This window comes from Chenopodium album, chromosome 27 (genome assembly GCF_948465745.1).
Source record: "Chenopodium album chromosome 27, dcCheAlbu1.1, whole genome shotgun sequence".
Classification (NCBI taxonomy): domain Eukaryota; kingdom Viridiplantae; phylum Streptophyta; class Magnoliopsida; order Caryophyllales; family Amaranthaceae; genus Chenopodium; species Chenopodium album.
This window is the reverse complement of record NC_137860.1, coordinates 30,680,722-30,703,066: the sequence shown is the minus strand read 5'-3', so window position 1 is coordinate 30,703,066 and position 22,345 is coordinate 30,680,722. Positions and strand designations below refer to the sequence as shown.

General features: G+C 35.7%; 2 protein-coding genes across 2 annotated transcripts; one reads left to right on the top strand and one right to left on the bottom strand.

Annotated features, from left to right (window-relative positions):
• Window positions 1-696: 696 nt before the first annotated feature.
• Window positions 697-9,153, bottom strand: LOC145620503 (SWI/SNF complex subunit SWI3D-like). The gene is made up of 7 exons (XM_081675191.1): window positions 8,465-9,153; window positions 5,406-5,941; window positions 3,961-4,641; window positions 3,453-3,619; window positions 2,296-3,359; window positions 1,833-2,032; window positions 697-1,615 (listed from the first exon to the last, which is right to left on the bottom strand). The coding sequence occupies exons 1-7, from the start codon at window positions 8,940-8,942 to the stop codon at window positions 1,238-1,240; spliced, it is 3,504 nt and encodes a 1,167-aa protein (XP_081531317.1). The 5' UTR covers window positions 8,943-9,153; the 3' UTR covers window positions 697-1,237.
• Window positions 9,154-14,565: 5,412 nt separating this feature from the next.
• LOC145621085 (ABC transporter B family member 11-like) lies at window positions 14,566-21,680 on the top strand. The gene is made up of 13 exons (XM_081675822.1): window positions 14,566-14,691; window positions 16,380-16,720; window positions 16,889-16,943; window positions 17,098-17,273; window positions 17,385-17,606; window positions 17,694-17,932; window positions 18,069-18,594; window positions 18,692-18,965; window positions 19,084-19,904; window positions 20,143-20,409; window positions 20,517-20,780; window positions 20,896-21,189; window positions 21,304-21,680. The coding sequence occupies exons 2-13, from the start codon at window positions 16,436-16,438 to the stop codon at window positions 21,655-21,657; spliced, it is 3,777 nt and encodes a 1,258-aa protein (XP_081531948.1). The 5' UTR covers window positions 14,566-14,691; window positions 16,380-16,435; the 3' UTR covers window positions 21,658-21,680.
• Window positions 21,681-22,345: the final 665 nt, after the last annotated feature.

The following is a 22,345-nucleotide window of genomic DNA, read 5'->3' as shown; positions in this document are numbered from 1 at the left end:
ACACCAAATCTCAAGTTTTCAAATTTATTGATAATAAAAACCAACAATACAATACAATCTAAACTTATTTTTTCTTTTCTTATCTGATCCAAGGTGAACCACGAGTCACCATTCTATGATATTTTTATGTTTAGGTTATTTAATGTACACCCGGAATAACAAAAAGCTTTTTAAAAGTAGAATTTTTTTTATTTTTTTTTTTTTGGGACAAAAGAGCTATCAAATAAAAGGAAACAAACAAACAAAACAACAACTGTCAAGCCTAAAAAAAACTAAAACTGAAATAACAACAACTGACGACGCCGAGCACAACCAGCCAACCAGTGAGCAGGAGTAACCCACATACGAGGAACCTTTTGAACCTGACAAACCAAAAGAGACTTAACTGAAGCCCGCAACTCTTGAATAAGCCACCAAGCAGAAATTTCCATTGAACCAGAAGGATGAAGAAAAGTAAGGAGCGCAGCACAATCCGTATAAACCCGAATTTTCAAAAGCCTTTACGAATAGCAAACTGCAAACCCCAAATACAAGCCTGAATCTCAGACTGCAACGCTGAACTTGCCAAGTAGAATCAGGTTATATCCTTGATGATGTAGGATTAGAATAATGTGACAATTAGTTTCAACTAAACTACACAAAAAGCCTTAGTGGTAGCAAAAACAGATGTTGAGTGGGCTAGACTGCCCGACAAGATGAACAAAAGATCACTAATCAATGTAGTAATTGAATTTAATACTACACAAGCTATTAGCTAGTAAGTTTAGATTCATGTCGCTTGAAGTAGTAATATACTAATATGGTTACATTATGACCTCCAATTCGGAGGGTACAACTCAAGGATCTTCTAAAAAAATGAACCTCAACTTAACTACTCGGTAATGGAAGCTAATTATCCAATGTTTTTTTCCCTTGCAAAACATTACCTTCAAGTCTTCAACACTCGTCGAAAGGAAAATCTTGATGGTATTCCATATCATCTCCACATCTAGGGGCAATTCTTGTGATGCAGAAAGAATCCTCCACTCCATTGACAATTACAACACAGATAGGAGGTTGACCCATGAAGATGTTAATGAGGGCTTCCTATTATACAAACTAAGAAATTCTAGGCTGTTACGAGAGGTTGGAGAGAGAGAGAGAGAGAGAGAGAGGGGGGGTGGTTGGTGGGGGTTTCTAAGGTACATTACATTGTTCACCACATGCATGAGAGCATTGTTCTAGGGAAATTCATGATTTAGTTTGTCTCAACTGCAGAAGGATTTTCCATGGCAGAAGGCTGTGTTGAACTTCCTCCTACCACCTCAGCTGGGGCAGGCATGTTTGTAGTTGGAGGCGCTGACGTCACAACAGGCCTTGACATCGGAGGCCTTTGAGCACCCAAGCCCATCGATGGCCTCAACATTGAATTTATAAAGCCTGGAGGCATCCGATTCATTGGGTATGATGATGGCAACATCCTAGATGAAGAAGATTGTATTCCAAGTCGGCTTGCAATGATTTGAGCTCGTTCGTTAAAAAGTTTCTGTCTTGATCGCTCCAGCTGCTCCCTAACTCTCATAATAGCATGCTCCATTTCAGTGAAATAACTCAACTTAATCTCCAACTTCCGCAGCTGTATTTACAAGAAATGATTAATGTACCTTCATACAATAGGATACTCTATTCCTTTTCAGACAGGATAATCATTAACATTCTGCATGATTAACTAAGCAGAACTTCGACTTCGTGATAGAAAGATTAAAAAATTTGGCTTTGCCTAATTTATTTTCTTCACTTTCAATTCTTTTGTTGTTTGTGTGTGTGTGTGAGTGGGGGGGGGGGTGATTTACCTGCTTCTCAATCATTATAGTTGATAGCTGCCTGATTTCATCTTCTTCCTGGTTGGCAAGAAGTTTAGACTTCACAGCAGCAGCAGAGAGTGTAGCCAGGGCAGCACGCTTCAGCTTAGCTACATTGTCATCATCCTTTTTCCGTGTTGTTTTACCAGATATAGGATCCCTAGTTTTATCAACTTCCATTTTATCCTCTCCTACATAGAAGAATTTGCCTTGTCAATTACAATAGGCCAGGCAGGCAACAATCATTAACACCTAAGAGGATGGCAGATGATTAATGATAACTGGGAAATAAGCTTTCCATGCTACTCTCCATCCATCAAATGATGGTCAACAGACTCAACACACATTCATCAAATTCTCATGGAGTCAAGTATCATCAAGATTACGTCAATTCAGTGACCCTTTTAAGATTCCGCAATACAGAATTATATGCATGAACTACAAGCAAATATACCTGCCTCTGACGCAATTTCTACCACTGGAACTGCACCTGCTATCTCCTGTTGCTCTGCCTTGTCAGAAACAACAGAATTGGGCTCCAAATCTGAATCCTTTGGGACATCCGTGCATCGAACATTTTCTTCTGTAGTCTTCGAGATCTCTGATTCACATTTTGATCCAGGCGGAGGCATAACTTCAGATGCAGAAGTAACTTGGTCCATTGGAGCCATGAGAGATTGGTCATTCTGCAGGCTGCAATTTTGTGGCTCGTTCACAGACTTTGTTTCACCCTGCTCAACGTTAGTAACTTCATCATGCTTTTCTTCTACTATCCCCTTCTCTTCATCAGGCTTCTCAGTGATTTGGGACTTCTCTTCAACAGACTTCCCAATTACGTGGGGCTTCTCTTCATCAGGTTTTTCCATGACTTGAGACTTATCTTCATCAGATTTTTCTGTGACTTGGGACTTCTCTTCATCAGGTTTTTCCGTGACTTGGGATTTCTCTGCAGCAGATTTTTCCGTGTTTTGGGACTTCTTTTCATCATATTTTTCCGTGACTTGGGACTTCTCTTCATCAGGCTTTTCCATGACTTGGGGCTTTTCAGCAGACTTTTCACTGGCTAGGGACTTCTCTTCATCAGATTTTTCCACGAGTTGGGACTTTTCCTCAGGCTGGGACTTTTCATCAGGCTTTTCCACTGATTTGGACTTTTCATCGGACTTTTCAGCTACTTGGGGCATCTCTTCATCAGACTTTTTAGCGACTTGGGGCATCTCTTCGTCAGCCTTTTCAGCGACTTGAGGCATCTCTTCATCAGGCTTTTCAGTGACTTGGGTTGTCCCTTCATCAGGCTTCTCCGTGGATTGAGAGCTTCCTGCACATGTATCTTGCTCTCCAGAAGGCAATTGAGGGTCATCACTTGTATTAGCATCCTTCTTGTGATTTTGACCATCTGTAGAATGACTTTCATCCAATAATGGAGTGGACTTTTCCTTGGTATGGATAACTTTGTCATTTTTGGACTCCTCTTCAACCATATCTGAAGCATTCTGATCAACTTTTTCCGTAGCTGTGCTGCAAAAAGATATACTCCAACTGACATATGAACACACTAACAAAAGACTCGTACTATGGTTTTATATTCAAGCAACTTGCAGCAGAACATACCTCTCAGAAACAATATGTTCTTTTTTATCATCTGGTGGATCTTCCAGAATAAAGCAGTGCCTTGCAGCCAGGTGCGACCCTGGAGAACTTTGAGAGAGTGTCTTTAATGAAATACAGGAGGATGCAGCAGCAAGATCAGGTTCCACTAATTGAGATAGGAATGCAGCCTGAGAAATGGATATATCAAGAGCATGCAAGAGTCAACAACATCAGCAAATTAGAAGGCCAATTTCTCAAAATTCGTTTGTCAAAACAAAACATCAATTCTAGCTTGTATGCCCCAAATTTTCAATAATATGACTCATATTTCTAAATGCCCTATACAATACCAGTTCCTGCAAAAGGCAAGTCAGTAAGTCACAGTGTCCAAAGACTGCACATGCCCATACAGATTTATGTTTGAAACCACGGATCAGATGTGAAATCCAAAAGTTGTATTGCCCTACTAGCTTTTAAGAAACTTTCTGAAAAAAACTAATAATTGGCACATTTACATAGTTCATCTTACCAATGCCATCACAGAATTACCCGCTTCAGCAAAAGAAAGTTCGTCATCTGGAGTAAGTGGGCAACCAGCTACATGAAACGCCTCCTTTAATGCCTTAATTATTAAATCGTCCCCTTTACCCTGAACTACCTTTTCACTGAGAGCATCCTCTAAATTAGAAATTTCTTTTTGGGTACATACAGATTGAGCAGCAACACTATTACTTTTAGTATCTGATGGCTCTGCATTATCTTCAATAGGTTTGTTTGATGATGGTTCAGATTTATCTTTACCACTTCCACTCTCTGCTGGTCCAACATTATCTTTACCAGCGTTGCCTTCTAAGGTTTCTGGATTATCCTTTGGGACAGGTAGGTCATTACTGGTTGAGGTTGGTTCTCCATTCTCCAGAGCAAGAATTTTTGTATCATCACAATCAAGAAAAGTATCCTCTATAGGCATTTGAAGAAAATGCAATATGCACTGAGCTTTAGTTTTCGTGGCAACATGCTCAGCTATCTCATTCCAGTTTTCTTTGAAAAGTTCCAACGCTTCTAACAGGAGAAGTGTCTCCTGATCAGTCCACTTCCCACCAGTTGATCCCGAAGCCTCAGCAGGCTCCATGAGAATAAAGTCAGAGGGGCACATGCCAGAGCCAAATTTTCCATTGTTATAGCACTCACTACATAAATCAAAATCGGCCTGTGCGCAGAATTATTGTCAGCCATTAAGCATCCAGAAAATAAGAAAAAGAAAGCCACTAAGATTACACTCAGGAACGAAATGAAAAATGCAAATACAATTGCAAATATGAACTAGTAGCTCAGGACATTTCCAAATTTCTGGCCCTCGTGCCTCTACCACCCCCTCCCCCCCTTCCCTCTCTCTCTCCTCCTTGTTCCCATTACAAGATAAAGGAACCCCTAGCCTCAGTTCAAGAATGTAAACCACAGTCCAGGCTAAACAGATGTCAGAATCCATGACATACATCCCACAAGTATTGCTGGCTCAAAAAAAAAAAAAAAAAAAAAAAAAAAAAAAAAAAAAGTAATGCTGGATCACACACTGAACAAAACCTTGAAGATTACATAAATGCTTTCATATAGCAAGAGAATGAGTCCATCAATTACCTCCCTCCTCTCCTCCCCCCCCCCCCCCCCAAAGAAACTAATTTAGTAATTCAATTAAGAACTTATCTAGTTTTTAATTTACAAAAATTAAATACTACCTCCGTTTCATATTATTTGCAACATTTGTCAAAATTTGATGCTTCATATTATTTGCAACAAATGTTTTCTTTCCTATTTAAGTTGTCAGTTCTCTCTATCTTTCTCCTGTGACACTCACAAATAAATCTTGCCTAGGAGTCCGTGCAACCCTCCAAAGTTGCAAATAATAAGAAACAAAGGTAGTATAAAGTAAAACACACACACACATAAAGAACAACCAAATCAAAGAAATTTCACCTGCTTCTGGCAATGGTATCGCTTGCGAGAACAGTCAGCGGAACAAGAGTTGCAATGATACTCAACTGCAGGCCCCTCTTGTTTTACCAACTCTTCAGCTATAGACTCGGGGAATAGGCCTGATGGCACTGCTGCTGCTGCTGACATGTTGGCTCTTGGAGCTAATTGTAGAGAGGATTGCTCAGGTTCAAACTGATACAACTTTTCAATTAATGAATCTGTTTTATCTTCCTTGTCAGCATCTGTATTTGGATCGGCATCAACATTAGGGTCATTCTGAGGAAAAGGATGATAGTTAATCAAACCCCAATGATCTAGAAACTCCATAATTTCTTGCCTTGCATCTAAATCCCCAACAGACAGCTCAGACAGGTCTTTTAATTCAATGTTTGTGCTAGGATTGGCATGAAACCTTTTCATGATCCAATTCCGTATCTCCTTGTAGATGTCTGGAGTCCGATTTTGCACCTTCTCATTGAAGAAAGAATACAGTGTTTGCTTCTCAATTGAATGAATATTTGTCCAGGAAAACCAACCTTAAAAGAAAATTAAATCTGTATTAATTAAAGAATATTCTTATTAATAGTAACTCACACTATTTGATTACAAAGTTTGCTAAAGAAATCAAATGGGGAAAAAACAAAGAGAAAAGCAAAGTAAATGAGGAGGAAACAATTTCAACCAAGACACAAAAGATGCTTCTGTCACGTCTCAAAATCCATGCCTCAGATCCCAGACATAAAGTTGCATGTAGTAGCAGTAGCAAAAAAAACTGGCAAATACACATAAATAAAGCTACTTGTACTTATACAAATAGCAAGTATATTAACAGACTAGAGCTTATTTGTACATTGGTAAGATACTTTACAGGCAACAATCGCAACATCATAATACATTTTATCCCAATGTGCAAAAGTATAGAGAATACTTATTACTCGTATCTACCTTTATTACCAAAAAACAGTATAGAGAATACTCCATACTGCCCCATGTAAGAGTTTGATGTCCTGATATGGATAGAGAAGAAAGAGAGGAGGCAGAGATACAAAAATCCTTTCACTAGATGCTTAGCCCTTTTAAAATTAAGTGCATCATTCACATCTACAATTGGTATTATATTTAAATTAAACCCATAATTTACTTCCACTTTCTCACACGTGTAACGCATCCTTTTAATAAATGCTCTAACAACGCTATTCGTCCAATTCACGGAAACAGGTTCGAATTTTGTAGCAGCTTAGAAGACAACATAAAAGACAAAATTCCATGCTTAGCTCATACAACAAGCTAAAAGCTCCGCATTACCACCGAAAGCATAGTTATATAACCCAGATGCCACAAACACAAACATTGGTTTTAAAAAGCGCGCCTCGCTCCCAGGCTCTGGGAAATGGGCTTTAGCTAAGCGAGGCTCAGTCACCTACGGAAGGCGCGCGCCTAAAGGAAAATAACTAAAATATAAGTTATAAATGAAGAATGATGGACACTAATTTAGACTACCTTAGCTTTACATATATTATTATTTAATTTATTATGAATCTTTTTTTTTGGTATTAAGTACAATCAAAGTAAAAAATAATTTGAGATAAATATGAAAATACATGCGCCTTGCATACAAAAGGCGTGCGCCTTCGCCTTGCGCCTCCCGCCTAGGCTGCAAGGACCATTTGCGCCTTGGTGCGCCTTTTAAAACTAAGACACAAACATGATCCCTAAATATCACTTTTTTTGTTCATCTAATACCCTTTACAAAACTCTTGATACAAATACCCAAAGCAGAGCAGCACAGATGATCAACAATATTAAGTGAAAATTCATAAAGCAATTAACCAGCAATAACAAAAATAAGATACCAGAATGGCAATCACTAACGATCTCTAAGTTCTCATATTCCGTTTAAGATTGCAAAATCTCACAGCATTTATTCCAAAAGGCCAAAACTAAGCACAACTAGAAGTGTGACATAAAAGAAAATGTGTATCCGAAAAAAGCAAACTAGCAGAAATGGAAACAACATGAACAACACAATCGTAATTAATAACACAAACATAATCCCTAAATTTCAAATCTTTCATAGTTAGCAACATTTATGATTTCCCACTGTTCTAATTCCATAAAATCCAAAATTCAGCATAACACAATCATAAAGGCGATGAAATAAGAGTGAAAATCTGTAAAGCAAATAACCAGCAGCAACAAAAACAAAATAAGCACCAACATCGATATCACTAACACAAACATAATCCCTAAAATTCACAATTCTCAGTTCAATTTCACTACTTTTAACAACAATTTTAATCCAAAAACCCTAAATTCAGCAGAATAACACATAGCTCATAAAATAATGTAAAAACAAATGAAATTCGACTAACCAGCAGCAACAAAAACAACATGAACATCAAAATCACAATCACTAACACAAACATGATCCCTACAATTCACCATTTTAGTTCAATTTAGCTACATTCTTACTCCAGAAACCCTAAATTCAGAAATCATAAAATGATGTAAACACGAGTGAAATTCGACTAACCAGCAGCAACGAAAACAACATGAACACCAAATTCACAATCACCAACACAAACATGATCCCTACAATTCACCATTCTCGTTCAATTTAGCTACATTCTTACTCCAGAAACCCTAAATTCAGCAGAATAACACATAATTCATAAAACTGTTGTAAAAAGGAATGAAATTCGACTAACCAGCAGCAACAAAAACAACACAAACATCAAAACCGCAATCACTAACACAAACATAATCCCTAAAATTCACAATTCTCATTCAATTTCGCAACATTCTCTCCAAACACCCTAAATTCAGCAGGTTAACACATAATTCATAAATGATGAAAAAACGAATGAAATTCAACTAACCAGCAGCAACAAAAACAACATGAACACCATAATCATAATCACTAACACAAAACATGATCCCTAAAATTCACAATTCTCGTTCAATTTCGCTACATTCTTACTCCAAAAAACCCTAAATTCATCAAAATAACACATAAATCATAAAAAAATAATTGCAAAAAGAAAAGAAACACAACTAACCAGCAGCAACAGGAACAACATGAACACTCGAATCACGCATTCGAATCTCATCGAACTCAGCATCAATCATAGCCTGAAGCTTCTCACATTCTTCCTTAGCCAATTTCGCCTCCTCACTTCCCTCAGCAACAACCGAATCATTCACGGCAGCCATAGAAGTCTCATCTTTCATAGCATTAAGAGCAGAAAAGATGGCGGCATTGTTATCGGACAACTGCCGAGCTCTGGTTAACGGACCGTTGTGGATCGGAGGTAGGAGGGAGAAGAATCCGCCGGAAGCGGCGGCGGCTGCGGCGGCGGCTTTCTCACGAGCGTGGCGCTTCGGAGGCGCCGATGATGAGGAAGTGTTGGTGGATTTACGCTTTTGGTTACGGCGGCGTGGAGCTGGTGGTTCTGTTGCCGGAGAATCGCCGGATTTTGTGGGAATTGACGGCGCCGGTGACGGAGATCCGGCTTCTTGCCGTGGTTTGTCTTCCATGTTGGTGAGTGGATTGTTGAGTCTGTTTCTCTCTCTCTCCCCCTGGTTTGTTCAAGGGTTTTGTTGGGGGAGGGAGTGTGAGTATGATGAGTGTGGTTTTGAAGTTCTTCTTTGGGACTAATTGGGAGTATGGTTCAACAAATTGTGATTAGTTTAAAAATTTATTAAAAAAGGAAAAAAAAAAAAAAAAAAAAAAAAAAAAAAAAAAAAAAAGGAAGAAATTTAACTCTTCATAAAAATCATGGTAGATCCCTTCAAAAAAAAAAAAAAAATCATGGTAGATGTCTAACATGTCTTCTCAAATCGAAATGTTGTGTTGCTTCATTTAAGCGGTATCATGAAAGATTTTCTCGTATTGAGAAAGTCTGTGTTAACAATGGGTGTTTTAGAAATTTAGGATGTCTCTCTGGTCTCCACCGAACTAAAGAATTCAATTCTGAATTGTCTTTGCATTGAATGTTATACTTTGTATTTCACTTAGAAGTTACTTTTGATTCAGAGGTATGGTGAATGATTATATTCTCCGTGTTTGTACTCTCTATTTTATGGAGTACTATTCCGATGGCATACAATTACTATAAGGTCCTAAAACACTTCGAAATCAAATTTGGTCTGCGAAAATTATTACACGATCCTCAATCAATGCACCATATGTATATTTTTGTAACATCACGTGCAGGTGAAAGCTTAAAACCATATGTTCAAACCATACTCAATTTGTTTCTTCGTTCTCGATCTTTTTTTGCCCCAAGAAAAGGAAAATTCGATGAGAATTGTATGTGAGAGAAATATATATTCCCATCTAGAAATATATGTAGTATGATGATAACTCAAAAGGTAACAAATTTAGGCGATAGATTAAGTACTAGAGCATTCAGCAATTTTGGTATATTAAGATATATAAGACGGTGATATTTTATCCTACTTTCTTATCCGATTGCATTTTATCGAGCATTCAATGATTACTTTTTTAAAAAAAAAACATCTCTTTTTCACGACTTTTATTTCATGCATTGTAAATCAATATATTTTATTATTTCCTTTCTCTCAATTTCAAACAATTCTTCACTAATGAAAAGAAAAAGATGTGTAGCAACTAATAGATACGAGTTATAAGAAAAAAGTTTGAAGGAAAAACATTGTAAGACAAAGAAAGACCAATTGTGAAGAAAAACATTGCAAGACAAAGCTCTATTATGAAGGCATGAACTCTAACAAAGTAGCTGACACCTTAGCTAAGTATTGTATGAAGTCTCCGGATCAGAATTCTTCTATTGTAATCCTTAATGAACCACCAGATATATTCGGGATGTATTATTGAAGGATAGCCCTCCCTAACTCTCTTTGTACTCTTGAACTTTCTTTAATCTAATTCCTGCCCCCGGCTTTGCATAAAAAAAAAAAAAAAAAAAAAAAAAAAAAAAAAGAAAAAAGAAAGACCAATTCTTGTTCTTTTTCTCTGAAAAATTTAATTGGAATTCAAACCGCCAAAATAATATAAACAAAGTAATATGCTTCCCTTGGGCTCTAATATAGTATTCCCTCTGTCATCAAATAAATGTTGTGTATGCTTTTTTGGTCCGTCATCAAATGAATGTCTTGTTAACTTAAACGGTAGTTCACTTTATTTTTTTTACTTATCTTTATTACATCAGATTAGAAAATATAAGTATAGAACAAATCAGAATGAAACATTTTGATTTTTTTTTTTTTGAGGAAAATTATACATTCTAATACACTTTATCGTATTATGTGTGGGTTTTTTTTATATTATAATTTCATATATTTAATTACGCTTTGAAAAATATAATAAAATTACCACATTTTAATAAAATACACATTATTACAAATCTAACAAGACCCCCCGGTATATTTTTTCCTTATTAATTACTGTACATATGAGGTGATAGTTGAGTCAAATCAGATAATCACTATAATTTAGAAAAAAAGTTCAAATCGAAAAAAATAAGTTTAAATCAAATCAGATAATTAAAAGTAAAGTGAACTATACGAGACACAAGGCAGATTTGGTAATGCATGTAAATAGATTCTAAAAGTTTCACTGTCTCGTTCTAAAATAAAAGGTAAAATGTTAAGAGTATCCATAATGATCAAGCCACAACCATGGTTGTCTTGTTTGCTATGTGAAATCTTCAAATCACAACCTTTTCAAGCTATAGTCTCTCTTAATTGAAAGCCGCAACATATTGAGTTTTACTTTGCAACTTTTAACAATGCTGAAGGTGTTAAACGCGGGCCTGGGCCGCACCCGCAAACCAAGAGAGAGAGTCCACTTCACAAGGCCAAGGAGGTTCCATCCCAAAACCATATGGCAATAGGAGGAGTAGGCCCTTAGCCTTATAAAGTGTTTAACTCTCTCTTCTTAAACCAATGTGGGACACTTACATGTGGTAACACTTGAGAGGTTTATTCTTCAACAGAAGGAAACAGAATTTCGAACATGTAGGGCCCATCCTTGCAACTATCTTCAATTTCCTCAAAGCAATTGTAAAATTTACACTATATGGTCTATACCTACATATAATCAACTAAGCTAGAAGATTTGCGCCCTTTGTCAAGACAACTTAGGATATGTGTCTCATTGACTGAACTAAACTGAATTGTACTAACTTATTAGAGTTGAAATGAACTGAACTGAACTGAATATTTTATAAGAGAAGGAAATTAAGGAGTTGAACTGAACTGAATATAAAGAACATTTAGTTAAACTGAAAAAAAACATGTTATAGAATGTTAAATAATGTTCTTTATGTTTTCAAAAAAAAAAAATTTTATCTTCATGTTCTTTGATTGTCAATATAATGTACTTTTGATTTGTGACATAATGTTAATTCGGGTCGGGTCGGGCCTTAACATAATATCTTGTGCCCAAACCGGGAAACATAGCGGGCTTTTCGGGCTTTTTTAGGGTCGGGTTTGGAATCTTAACTAACAATGCATTTTTAGACTTGCCCAAACTTGCCTTATTTTCGGCCGGGTTGAAGCTGACCACCTTTAATTGTCATGTTCTTTATTAATATTACGGATGTTCGAACATAATGTTTGATGTTTTTTCTACAAAATAGCTATATGTTCTTTACAAAACAACTATATATATGTACATTACAATACAACTATGTGTGATGTTCTTTATAAAATTGCTAGATGTTCTTTATTAAATAACTGTATGTTCTTTAGTGAACAACTAAATGTTTATTCCGCCTTTTTTTTAAAAAAAAACGGATGCATGGAGCATTGTGCATCCGCTTCCATGAAAAAAATTTCAACAAATAGTAGCTATAAAATCTCCAATTCACTTCTTTTACATATGTTCGAAGCAAGATATAACTAGATAAATGTAATAAGGTGACACATATAGTGATATGTACCACAATAAAGTAGTTATAGACATGAGAAATATAACACAATGATTCAAATACTTGATGGTACGTCAATTATTTAATCATTATGGGCAACATCAATTTTCATCTCGATAATCATGATCACGTTGAAACTTATTGCTATATTTGAGACCATGGATTATGTAAATACAAGTATGTTAACTTTTGATATTTGTGCATTAAAAATCCATTTTTATTTGAAACCAAGTTGGGGTTATTTATTATTTGTTGCTCTGTCCAACAAGTGAACGACATTGCCTTGAAGGGTCTGAGGCTAATTTCGGCAATTTTAATATTTAGAGTAGATGATTACATCATCCTACTCGTCATCTTCGTGTTCTTCTTCATGTTCGTGCACTACTACACGCCATAATGCCGCATTAATCTATCTTTTCTTTTTGCCCAAGCCAGCCTATTAAATTAAGTAAATAATACTCCGTACTTCGTAGTTCGTACCTAGCTGGACTCGATAAGGAAAATTTATGGTAAATCTCCGGTGTGTTCTGCAAGTTTTCGTCTGAGAAAATTTGACCAGGTACAAATAAAGAGTACAACTATAATGCTCCCATTGTTTTTGTATATTACTTCCGTTACAGGTTATGTGCAACGATTAGACTTTTTCTCTTTCTGCTTTATGTCAAATCATTGCACATAACCTGTAAAAGAGGTAGTAGTTAAAACATTTTAACTTTGACACTTCTTATAGTATTAAAGACTATATTTTATCTCTTACTTAAGTGACTGTTGCAAGTATTTAGAAACAAAGAGATCATTTAGTTGGTCATTACATTAAACATCAATTGGTAATAGTACAAATATAGACATTTACAATTAAAAGTTGTTCTCTTCAACTTAAAAAAATAATATTAAGTAAAGATAATTTCAGTTCAGTAAAAATAAGTTCAATTCAGCAAAAATATTTTCAGTTCAGTAAAAATAAGTTCTGTTCAATAAAAATAATTTAAATTCAGTAAACTCAAAGAAGAAATATAATATGGAATCAGTAAAATTAATTTCAGTTCAGCAAAGATAATTTCAGTTCAGTAAAATTAATTTCAGTTCAGTAAAAATAATTTAAGTTCAGCAAAAATAATTTTAGTTTAGTAAAAATAATTTCAGTCCAGCAAAAATAAGGTGAAGAGAACGGGGCCTTAATTACATCATATCATATAACTAATATATAAAGCTAAACTTTTAGCCAGGTCACGAGACAGCGACACTTGGCATTCCAACTTTTCGCCAAGTGTCGCGCCACCTTGGACATATTTAAATAGACTTCATAAGATAAAAAAAGTCAGCTGTGAATTTCATTTTCAATCAAATTAGGATAGAATTTTAGAATAATATCGTTAGTTTAGAATTTAATTTTCGATAAAATACCAAATAATAAACTTACAATTAGGCCACAAGACAACATTTAGCGTTTTAACTTTTTGTCAAGTGTCGTACCACGTTGGATAGATATACATAGATTTTGTAGCATAAAAAGTTAATTTAAAATTCTATTTTTAATCAAATTTGGTTTATTTTTATTTAGAGTTTTATTCAATAATTCATTTATATAAATTGAATAATAATTTTATCATAAAATTCGATAAACAATCCGGGCATCACACAGGCACAAAACTAGTTACATTATATGTCAATTATTTAATCTTATTTACGTTGATGTGAGACAACTCATATTTTATTTTATTTTTAAATTTTTTTTAACGTAATTATCAATATTTAACTTTTATAATTTTCAATTTTAGTTACAGTTAACAAAGGGCCTGTTCATATTTACTTAATTTCAATTCAATTCAGTTCAGTTCAACTCTAATCAGTTCAGTTCAGTTCAACTCCAATCAGTTTAGTTCAGTTCAGCTCTTAATTTCCCTCTCTCATAAAATATTCATTTCAGCTCAATTCAGTTCAGTTCAGTTCAGCTCCAATCAGTTCCGTTCAGTTCAGCTCCAATTAGTTCAATTCAGTTCAGTTCAGTTCAGTAAATATGAGCATACCCTAAATATTTCGCATATTATTACGCAATAAAAACCAAACAAATAAAAAAATGGAAATAGAGTAGTACGTACATAATGATCGTTACATTTGACAAAGTAAAAGATTTAGAAGGGACTTTTCCCAATATTAAATTGATAAACAAGCAACTTGACACGTTAACTTCTTTTCAGTATTATAAAAGGAAGATACCTTCTTTTTATTCAAGTGAGAATTAAAAAGCTAGCTCACCAAACTTCAACTTCAGCTTCCAAATTCATTCCCATTCACATTAATAAAACTAGAAATTTGAAGAGCTGAAAATTGGGAAAAATAGCAATTGTGGGCTTTTCTTTTTCCTATTTTGGGTAAGTTTGCTCCCTTTAAAATTAATTTATATTGTTTTTTTTTTTCTTTCCCTTTCTTTTTTTAGAAATACAGAGTACTATTTCTGGTAATTTAGTTAATTAACGGGTATTGGTTCTTTCTTCTCTCCACTGTATTTGTTCAGTTTTCATCAGAACTTTTTTTTGGCTCTTTTTATAGTACAAAATACAAACAATACAAAGTACATTCTGACTAAAATGCCGAAAAGTGCTAACTAGTCTTGTCATTATATTCTAAAATCGAATAAGATGAGCTTGGATTTTTTTACTAGTGTAAGGGCATAAATTCGAAAGTTTTTTAATACAACGGTTTTATTACTTTTACTTTGTTAGTGGAGAGAACACGCCCTTAGAGTATACAGATGAATGAATTTAGACCTAATGGGAAGCTGTAAAGAAATTGAGGATCTATTTTCCTACAATTTCGTAGCGATTTGAAAAGAAAACGCATCCTCCTAGTGTCTTATAAGGGTGCCTACTTTCTATTTTTTCATATCCTGCTAATTGGTTAAGGAAGGGGAGTTGGTAGAAATGATTTTTTTAATTTTATTTTTTTTCAAAAAGTTTTGATTGGTTCAATCATAGGGACCGACATTAGTTTTGGAGTCAATTTAAATTTAGTTGCTTAATTGTTGATAACATGTACTTTAACTTCTATGATTAGTCTATATTAGTGCACAACTTTCTCACAACTCCCTGAATTTGGGATTGGTTAATGGTTTGACCAAAAAAAGATATACGAAGTAATAAGGAAGAAGATATTTTTGTTTTATTGAGCATGAACTTGTCATATTCTTCCCTTAAAAAAAAAGTCATATTTGTTATGTAACTACTTATGGTCCGTTCATACTACTTTTACCCTGCAATTAATTGTTGAATACAAAATTCAATGATGCACAAAATTGTGTTAATTTAGAATCAAAATATATTGAACACTTTATCAGTGACTTAGGATGAGGATATTTTCAGAGGGAAGGTAAGGAACAAGAGAGTGAAGACAGGTTAAATATTGCTTGTTTACAAGTGAAATCGGGATTAGTTGGAGTCTAGTAGGCTCTGGGCTGGATTAACGAATGTGCTTGCACACGTGAAATCGAGGGAGTAAGTAAAGGAATTAAGGATTTGATTTCCCTTCCCTTTTAATGAACCAAATCTTTGAATATCTGAAATATTTGGAAGTAAATTGTCAAATTGCAAGTCCAGCCTGTCTCTCCCCTGTATATTGTTTCTCTTCTCCTCACCTTAGCTCCCTTCACTTTGTCTTCCCCTCACACTGTTATAGTGTTATTGCTAATCAAATATTGTAAAGGTTAAGGTGTAACTTTCTCACAACCCCGGCCTCAAAACGCGTTTTCAAAATTTTTGATTGGCTGAATCATATGAAACTCCAGTCTTTTTTATCAGTTTTTATGTCAATTTAGTTAATTTACATTGAAAGCTACCTTTTTGCACTCATCCTCTATGTTAAAGTAATTTTTTACAATAACTTTGCTAAAATAGTTATTTGAAGTTTGTGCAAAAAATGAACTGTGTGACAGACTGACAGTTCTTATGGGAAAAATGTAGTAGTAGTGTATGCGAAGAGTGTAGCTAGGAAGGTTTTAATGTTAAATCATTTTTTCAATGTCAATTATAAGTTTTTCTAATCTTCTAATGTTGAAATATTGTAGGGTGACAGAGTGGTGGTTTTCAATCTTTTCATATTGAATTGGTTTAAATTGGTGAGATGGACCACGAAAATGGAGTTGAGAACGCAACAACTTCCAACTCCGGTGCTACGGAACAGAATCAGAAAGAGACTAAAAAACAAGATGCTACTATGAATAAAGTCCCCTTCTACAAGCTCTTTTCTTTTGCGGATTCTACTGATAAGGCTCTGATGATCATTGGCTCCATTAGTGCAATCGGAAATGGTGCGTGTATGCCCTTGATGACCATAGTTTTTGGTGACGTAGTTGATGCTTTCGGAGAGAATCAAGATCCTAATCACATTATTGATGTTGTATCTAAGGTATATCAACTATTTGTATCTATGGTATCAATTTTGCAATTTCTTTATTATGTATGTAAAGATATGATGATCAAATCGATTATTTGACGTGATTTTTATTATTTTATATACTGTACTAAAATATCTACATAATCTTTCATGCTCAATCTCTATGTTATCTTGATACAGGTGTGTCTAAAATTCATCTACTTGGCCATCGGAGTAGCAATTGCTGCATTTCTTCGTAAGTTTGTTGATCTTATAACTAGTTAAAGTGGGTTTGTGCAAGAAAGTTATCCGTCTAAGGTGTTAGAAACGGCCCTGTTATAATCTAAACTCTGCAAATTATATTCAAATACATATTGGTTAATGAACAACTATTTTTTTGGCTGTTACAGAGGTGGCTTGCTGGATGGTCACAGGAGAAAGACAGGCTGCAAGAATAAGAAACTTGTACTTAAAAACTATTCTTAGACAAGATGTCGCCTTTTTTGACAATGAAACAACCACGGGTGAGGTTGTTGGAAGGATGTCCGGTGACACTGTCCTCATACAAGACGCTATAGGGGAAAAGGTAACTCAATTACCCTTTAAAGTCGTAACTACATTAGTTACTCTTATGGCTTATTCATCATTGTTTACTTCATTGTAATATTTATACTAGTCTCAATCTCTTTTTTGGTAGGTTGGCAAGTTTATACAAATGATATCAACATTCATCACTGGTTTTATCATTGCGTTTATCAAAGGGTGGCTTCTCACTCTTGTTATGCTATCCTCCATACCACTTCTTGTCATTTCCGGTGCAATTATGACCATTGCTATATCAAAGATGGCAACAAGAGGCCAAACTGCTTATGCAAAGGCCGCAATTGTTGTAGAACAGACTATAGGTTCAATTAGAACTGTAAGTCCATTCAATTGCCCACAATATGTTACATAGTAATTAGTATTAGTGCTTTATTCCTTACTTTTTTTAATTCTCTCATTTCAGGTGGCATCATTTACAGGTGAGAAACAAGCTATTACAGACTATAAGAAGGCTATAGCAAACGCGTATAAATCAGGTGTCCTTGAAGGAGTGGCTTCAGGAACGGGTTTGGGGGCCTTAACGTTGGTTATCTTTAGTAGTTATGCTTTAGCCATATGGTTTGGCTCGAAGATGATTGTTGAAAAAAATTACACAGGGGGTACCGTCCTTATTGTCCTTATATCTGTCGTGGTTGGATCCATGTGAGTCCATTCCTTCCATCTTACTGAACTTTAAAAACTCAATTCATTTATATTGAACTGGAATTTATTTGCACTTGATCTGAACCATACAAGTAAGCTCTTCAAGGATAGTGCTGAAGTTTGTTCTGTTTTATAGGTCATTGGGGCAAGCATCTCCCTCTATGAGCGCGTTTGCTGCAGGACAAGCAGCAGCATATAAGATGTTTGAGACCATCAACAGAAAATCAGAAATCGATCCTTATGACCCCAATGGAAAAACAATGAATGAAATTCGCGGAGAAATTGAGTTAAAAGATGTTCATTTTAGTTACCCCAGCAGACCTGATGAACCAATTTTCAGTGGATTTTGTCTTTCCATTTCAAGTGGCTCAACTGTTGCATTAGTTGGACAAAGTGGGAGTGGAAAATCGACAGTAATTAGTCTCCTAGAGCGGTTTTATGATCCGCAGGCTGGAGAAGTTTTAATTGATGGGATCAATCTTAAAGAATTTCAGCTAAGATGGATCAGACAAAAAATCGGCCTAGTAAGTCAAGAGCCTGTATTATTTGCATCTTCAATTAAAGAAAATATCGCGTATGGCAAGGATGGTGCTACAATTGAAGAAATAAAGGTTGCAACAGAGTTGGCTAATGCTGCTAAGTTCATTGATAAATTGCCTCAGGTATGATACTTCTTTATCTTCACTCCTCTACTTGTGCTAGAGCTAAGTTAAAATATATGAAATATTAAGCTTTGGTTTGTGTTGTTTATCTTTTCAGGGGCTAGATACCTTAGTCGGCGAGCATGGAGCACAACTATCAGGAGGACAAAAGCAAAGAGTGGCTATAGCAAGGGCCATTCTAAAAGATCCGCGAATTTTACTTCTAGATGAAGCTACAAGTGCACTTGATGCAGAATCTGAGAAGATTGTGCAAGAAGCATTAGACAGGATTATGGTAAACAGGACAACTGTTGTTGTTGCTCATCGCTTGAGTACAGTTAGGAACGCTGATATGATAGCAGTTATTCATCAAGGAAAGGTGGTAGAGAAAGGTAATTTAGTAATCTAATGTTACCCTCTTACAAATCATGAATGACTTGCCAATAAAATTGTGATTGTTTGAATAAATATGGTATACTGATGAAGTAATTTTTTGCTGATATGAATTAGGACCACACTCGGAACTATTGAATGATCCTGAAGGAGCATATTCACAACTTATACGACTACAAGAAATTAGAAAGGAGTCTGAACAAGTTGAGGATATTGGAGAACGTTCAATACACTCTAGTCAGAGAAAACTATCCTTAAGATCATTAAGTCATGAATCCTCTAGGAGAGTGAGTAGTAGTCGCCGTCACTCTTTTTCTGTAGAAGGTGCTACTACTACATTGTCTCCTCCAGAACAACAACAAGAAGTCTCAATTTGGCGCATTGCTTCTTTGAACAAGCCCGAGATTCCATCACTTCTTCTCGGAGCTATCTCTGCATGCGCGAATGGCCTAATTTTTCCACTAGTCAGTATAATCCTTTCTAGTGCAATCAAAATGTTTTATGAACCTCCTAAGAAACTGATAAAGGATTCCAAGTTTTGGTCCCTTATGTTTCTACTCCTTGGAATAGCATCACTAATTACTCAACCTCTTCAATTCTTCTTCTTTGGTGTGGCTGGTCAAAGGCTAATACAACGCATTAGGTCCATGTGTTTCGAGAAAGCAGTCCACATGGAAGTTGGTTGGTTCGACGAGCCTAATCATTCGAGTGGTGCAATTGGTGCAAGACTGTCTGCTGATGCAGCGATTGTGCGTGCTTTAGTTGGAGATACACTAGCATTGACAGTTCAGAATATTGCAACAGCAACTGCTGGTTTGCTGATTGCTTTCACTGCAAACTGGATATTGGCATTCATTATTCTAGCCATAATACCCTTTATAGGCCTTAATGGATATGTTCAAGTCAAGTTTTTGAAGGGTTTCAGTGCAGATGCTAAGGTTCGATTCTCTTTAACTCGATCTCAGTATATGTGTGCATTACAAAATAATCCTTAATTATGATGCATCTTAGAATCCCCTGAAAATGGAAACTAAAGTGATGATATGTACAATATATGTTAGAAAATAAAAGGTCTAATATTTTCCTAAAATCTATGCAACATGACAAGTATTAGCAAAAATTGAGAGTAATTGGCTTGAATTCACTTCTTAAAAAAACTTCTTTGAAATTTTGCAGAAGAAGTATGAAGAAGCGAGTCAGGTTGCTAATGACGCGGTTGCTAGTATAAGAACTGTTGCTTCTTTCTGTGCTGAGGAGAAGGTTATGCAATTATATGAAAAGAAATGTGAAGCCCCAATAGAAGCAGGTGTGAAGCAAGGAGTGGTTAGTGGGGTGGGTTTCGGGCTATCTTTTGCTTTGCTTTTTTTGGTCTACGCCGGAAGTTTCTATGCTGGAGCTCAACTTGTTGCTCATAAGAAAACAACATTTTCTGAGGTTTTCAAGGTATATGAGTATTGCATTTGCTTCAAAACCTTCCAAATTATAAAATTTTTCTTTCAACTTTAGCCCTTCCTATTTTTCCTATATTTAAAATGTATGCTCTTCTACAGGTATTTTTCGCGTTAGCTTTCTCTGCAATAGGAATATCACAATCAAGCTCCTTCGCAACTGATAGCAGTAAAGCCAAGGATGCAGCTGCATCCGTATTTGCAATCCTTGATCGTAAATCTAAGATTGACTCAAGCGACGAATCTGGAATGACCTTGGATAATGTCAAGGGTGAACTTGCACTTCAACATGTGAGCTTCTTGTATCCAAGTAGACCTGACATTCAGATTTTCCAAGACTTGTCCTTGACTATTCACTCCGGCCAGGTAATCTCTAAACTCGAACATGCTCTTACATACTAATTTGCTATTGTCTTGCCAACGAATACTCGTGTATGTTCTAATGTGAGTTGAAATTTCTATCTTTATGTTCGCTTATCAGACTGTTGCTCTTGTGGGAGAAAGTGGATGCGGAAAATCAACTGTCATATCCCTCTTACAGAGATTTTATGATCCAATTTCGGGGTGTATCACGCTTGATGGGATTGAACTTAAGAAGTTCCAATTGAAGTGGTTAAGACAACAAATGGGACTTGTAAGCCAAGAGCCGGTTCTTTTCAACGACACTATACGTGCCAACATCGCGTATGGAAAGGGTGGCAATGCCACTGAGGCCGAAATCATTAATGCTGCAGAGCTTGCAAATGCTCACAAGTTCATAAGTAGCTTACAAAATGTATGTACACCTACATAACAGTAGCGTTTTATAAGAGTAATGCATAATTAAATTTCTTTAGTATATATTCTTATGCATTGGTGTTTAACGAATGGTATGATATGCTGCACGTAGGGCTATGATACGATTGTAGGAGAACGAGGAGTTCAACTGTCAGGAGGGCAAAAGCAGAGAGTTGCTATAGCCAGAGCCATAGTAAAGAATCCAAGAATACTACTATTGGATGAAGCTACAAGTGCACTTGATGCCGAATCTGAAAGAGTTGTGCAAGATGCACTAGACCAAGTTATGGTGGATCGTACGACAGTTGTTGTTGCTCATCGCTTATCCACCATAAAAAATGCTGATGTTATTGCAGTGGTAAAGAAAGGGGTCATTGCAGAGAAAGGAAAGCACGAAACTCTACTTCGTATCAATGATGGTGTTTATGCTTCTTTGGTTGCACTTCACATGAGTTCTTCCTCCTAACCACACCACAAATTTTGTTTTTATTTTGGCGAGTTTCTAGCTAATTTTACTTCACAAAAACCTTCTAGGATTCCTCTTCATGAAATCAATCTCATAAGAGGAAGTTGGAAGATTTAGGAATGATTTTGATCTTTTTTATACTGATTTCTTTTTGTCCATAATTTTGAGAGTTTTATTTAATTCTTTGTACTCGTAATACCAAATTCTTTTTTACAAAAAATCAATTACGGAGTATAATACTTCAGAGTACTTGGTTTATTTACAGTTCAGTCATCACAATGAACTCATTAAGGAGCTTATATGGTTCCAAGGTTGGACTACCTATTTCGAAATTAAACAAATGTGAGCGCGTTTGTAGACCCATTAAGCCAATTGTAATAAACTTTTAGTCCCTCTACTCAACCCCGACTCCACAAGAATTGAACCTCTAGACTCAGCTTTACAATTGCACATAGTGTACTATTGCACTATGATAGTATGATGTTATATGTCTATTTTAAGACAACTACATCTCAGGCACACATCAATATGGTGCACAAAGTAAACGATACGTTGTGAGTCTTGTGACTGTGTAAGGCAATGCAAGTAGGGTCATAATTTGTACTGTTGCTTTACTAATACTTTGATGACGACATTGACACCCTATGATGTGTTGTGTGATTCATTTGTCAATTAAAGAGTTCACAGG

Excerpts from the sequence above, each read along its gene's own strand:
- LOC145620503 (XM_081675191.1), bottom strand. The coding sequence starts at position 8,942 with ATGGAAGACAAACCACGGCAAGAAGCCGGATCTCCGTCACCGGCGCCG. Across the intron at positions 2,033-2,295 it reads AGAAATTGCGTCAGAGGCAG|GAGAGGATAAAATGGAAGTT; the intron begins GTATATTTGCTT and ends TCTTCTATGTAG. Across the intron at positions 1,616-1,832 it reads CTATAATGATTGAGAAGCAG|CTGCGGAAGTTGGAGATTAA; the intron begins GTAAATCACCCC and ends TTGTAAATACAG.
- LOC145621085 (XM_081675822.1), top strand. The coding sequence starts at position 16,436 with ATGGACCACGAAAATGGAGTTGAGAACGCAACAACTTCCAACTCCGGT. Across the intron at positions 20,781-20,895 it reads TGACTATTCACTCCGGCCAG|ACTGTTGCTCTTGTGGGAGA; the intron begins GTAATCTCTAAA and ends TTCGCTTATCAG. Across the intron at positions 21,190-21,303 it reads TCATAAGTAGCTTACAAAAT|GGCTATGATACGATTGTAGG; the intron begins GTATGTACACCT and ends TGCTGCACGTAG.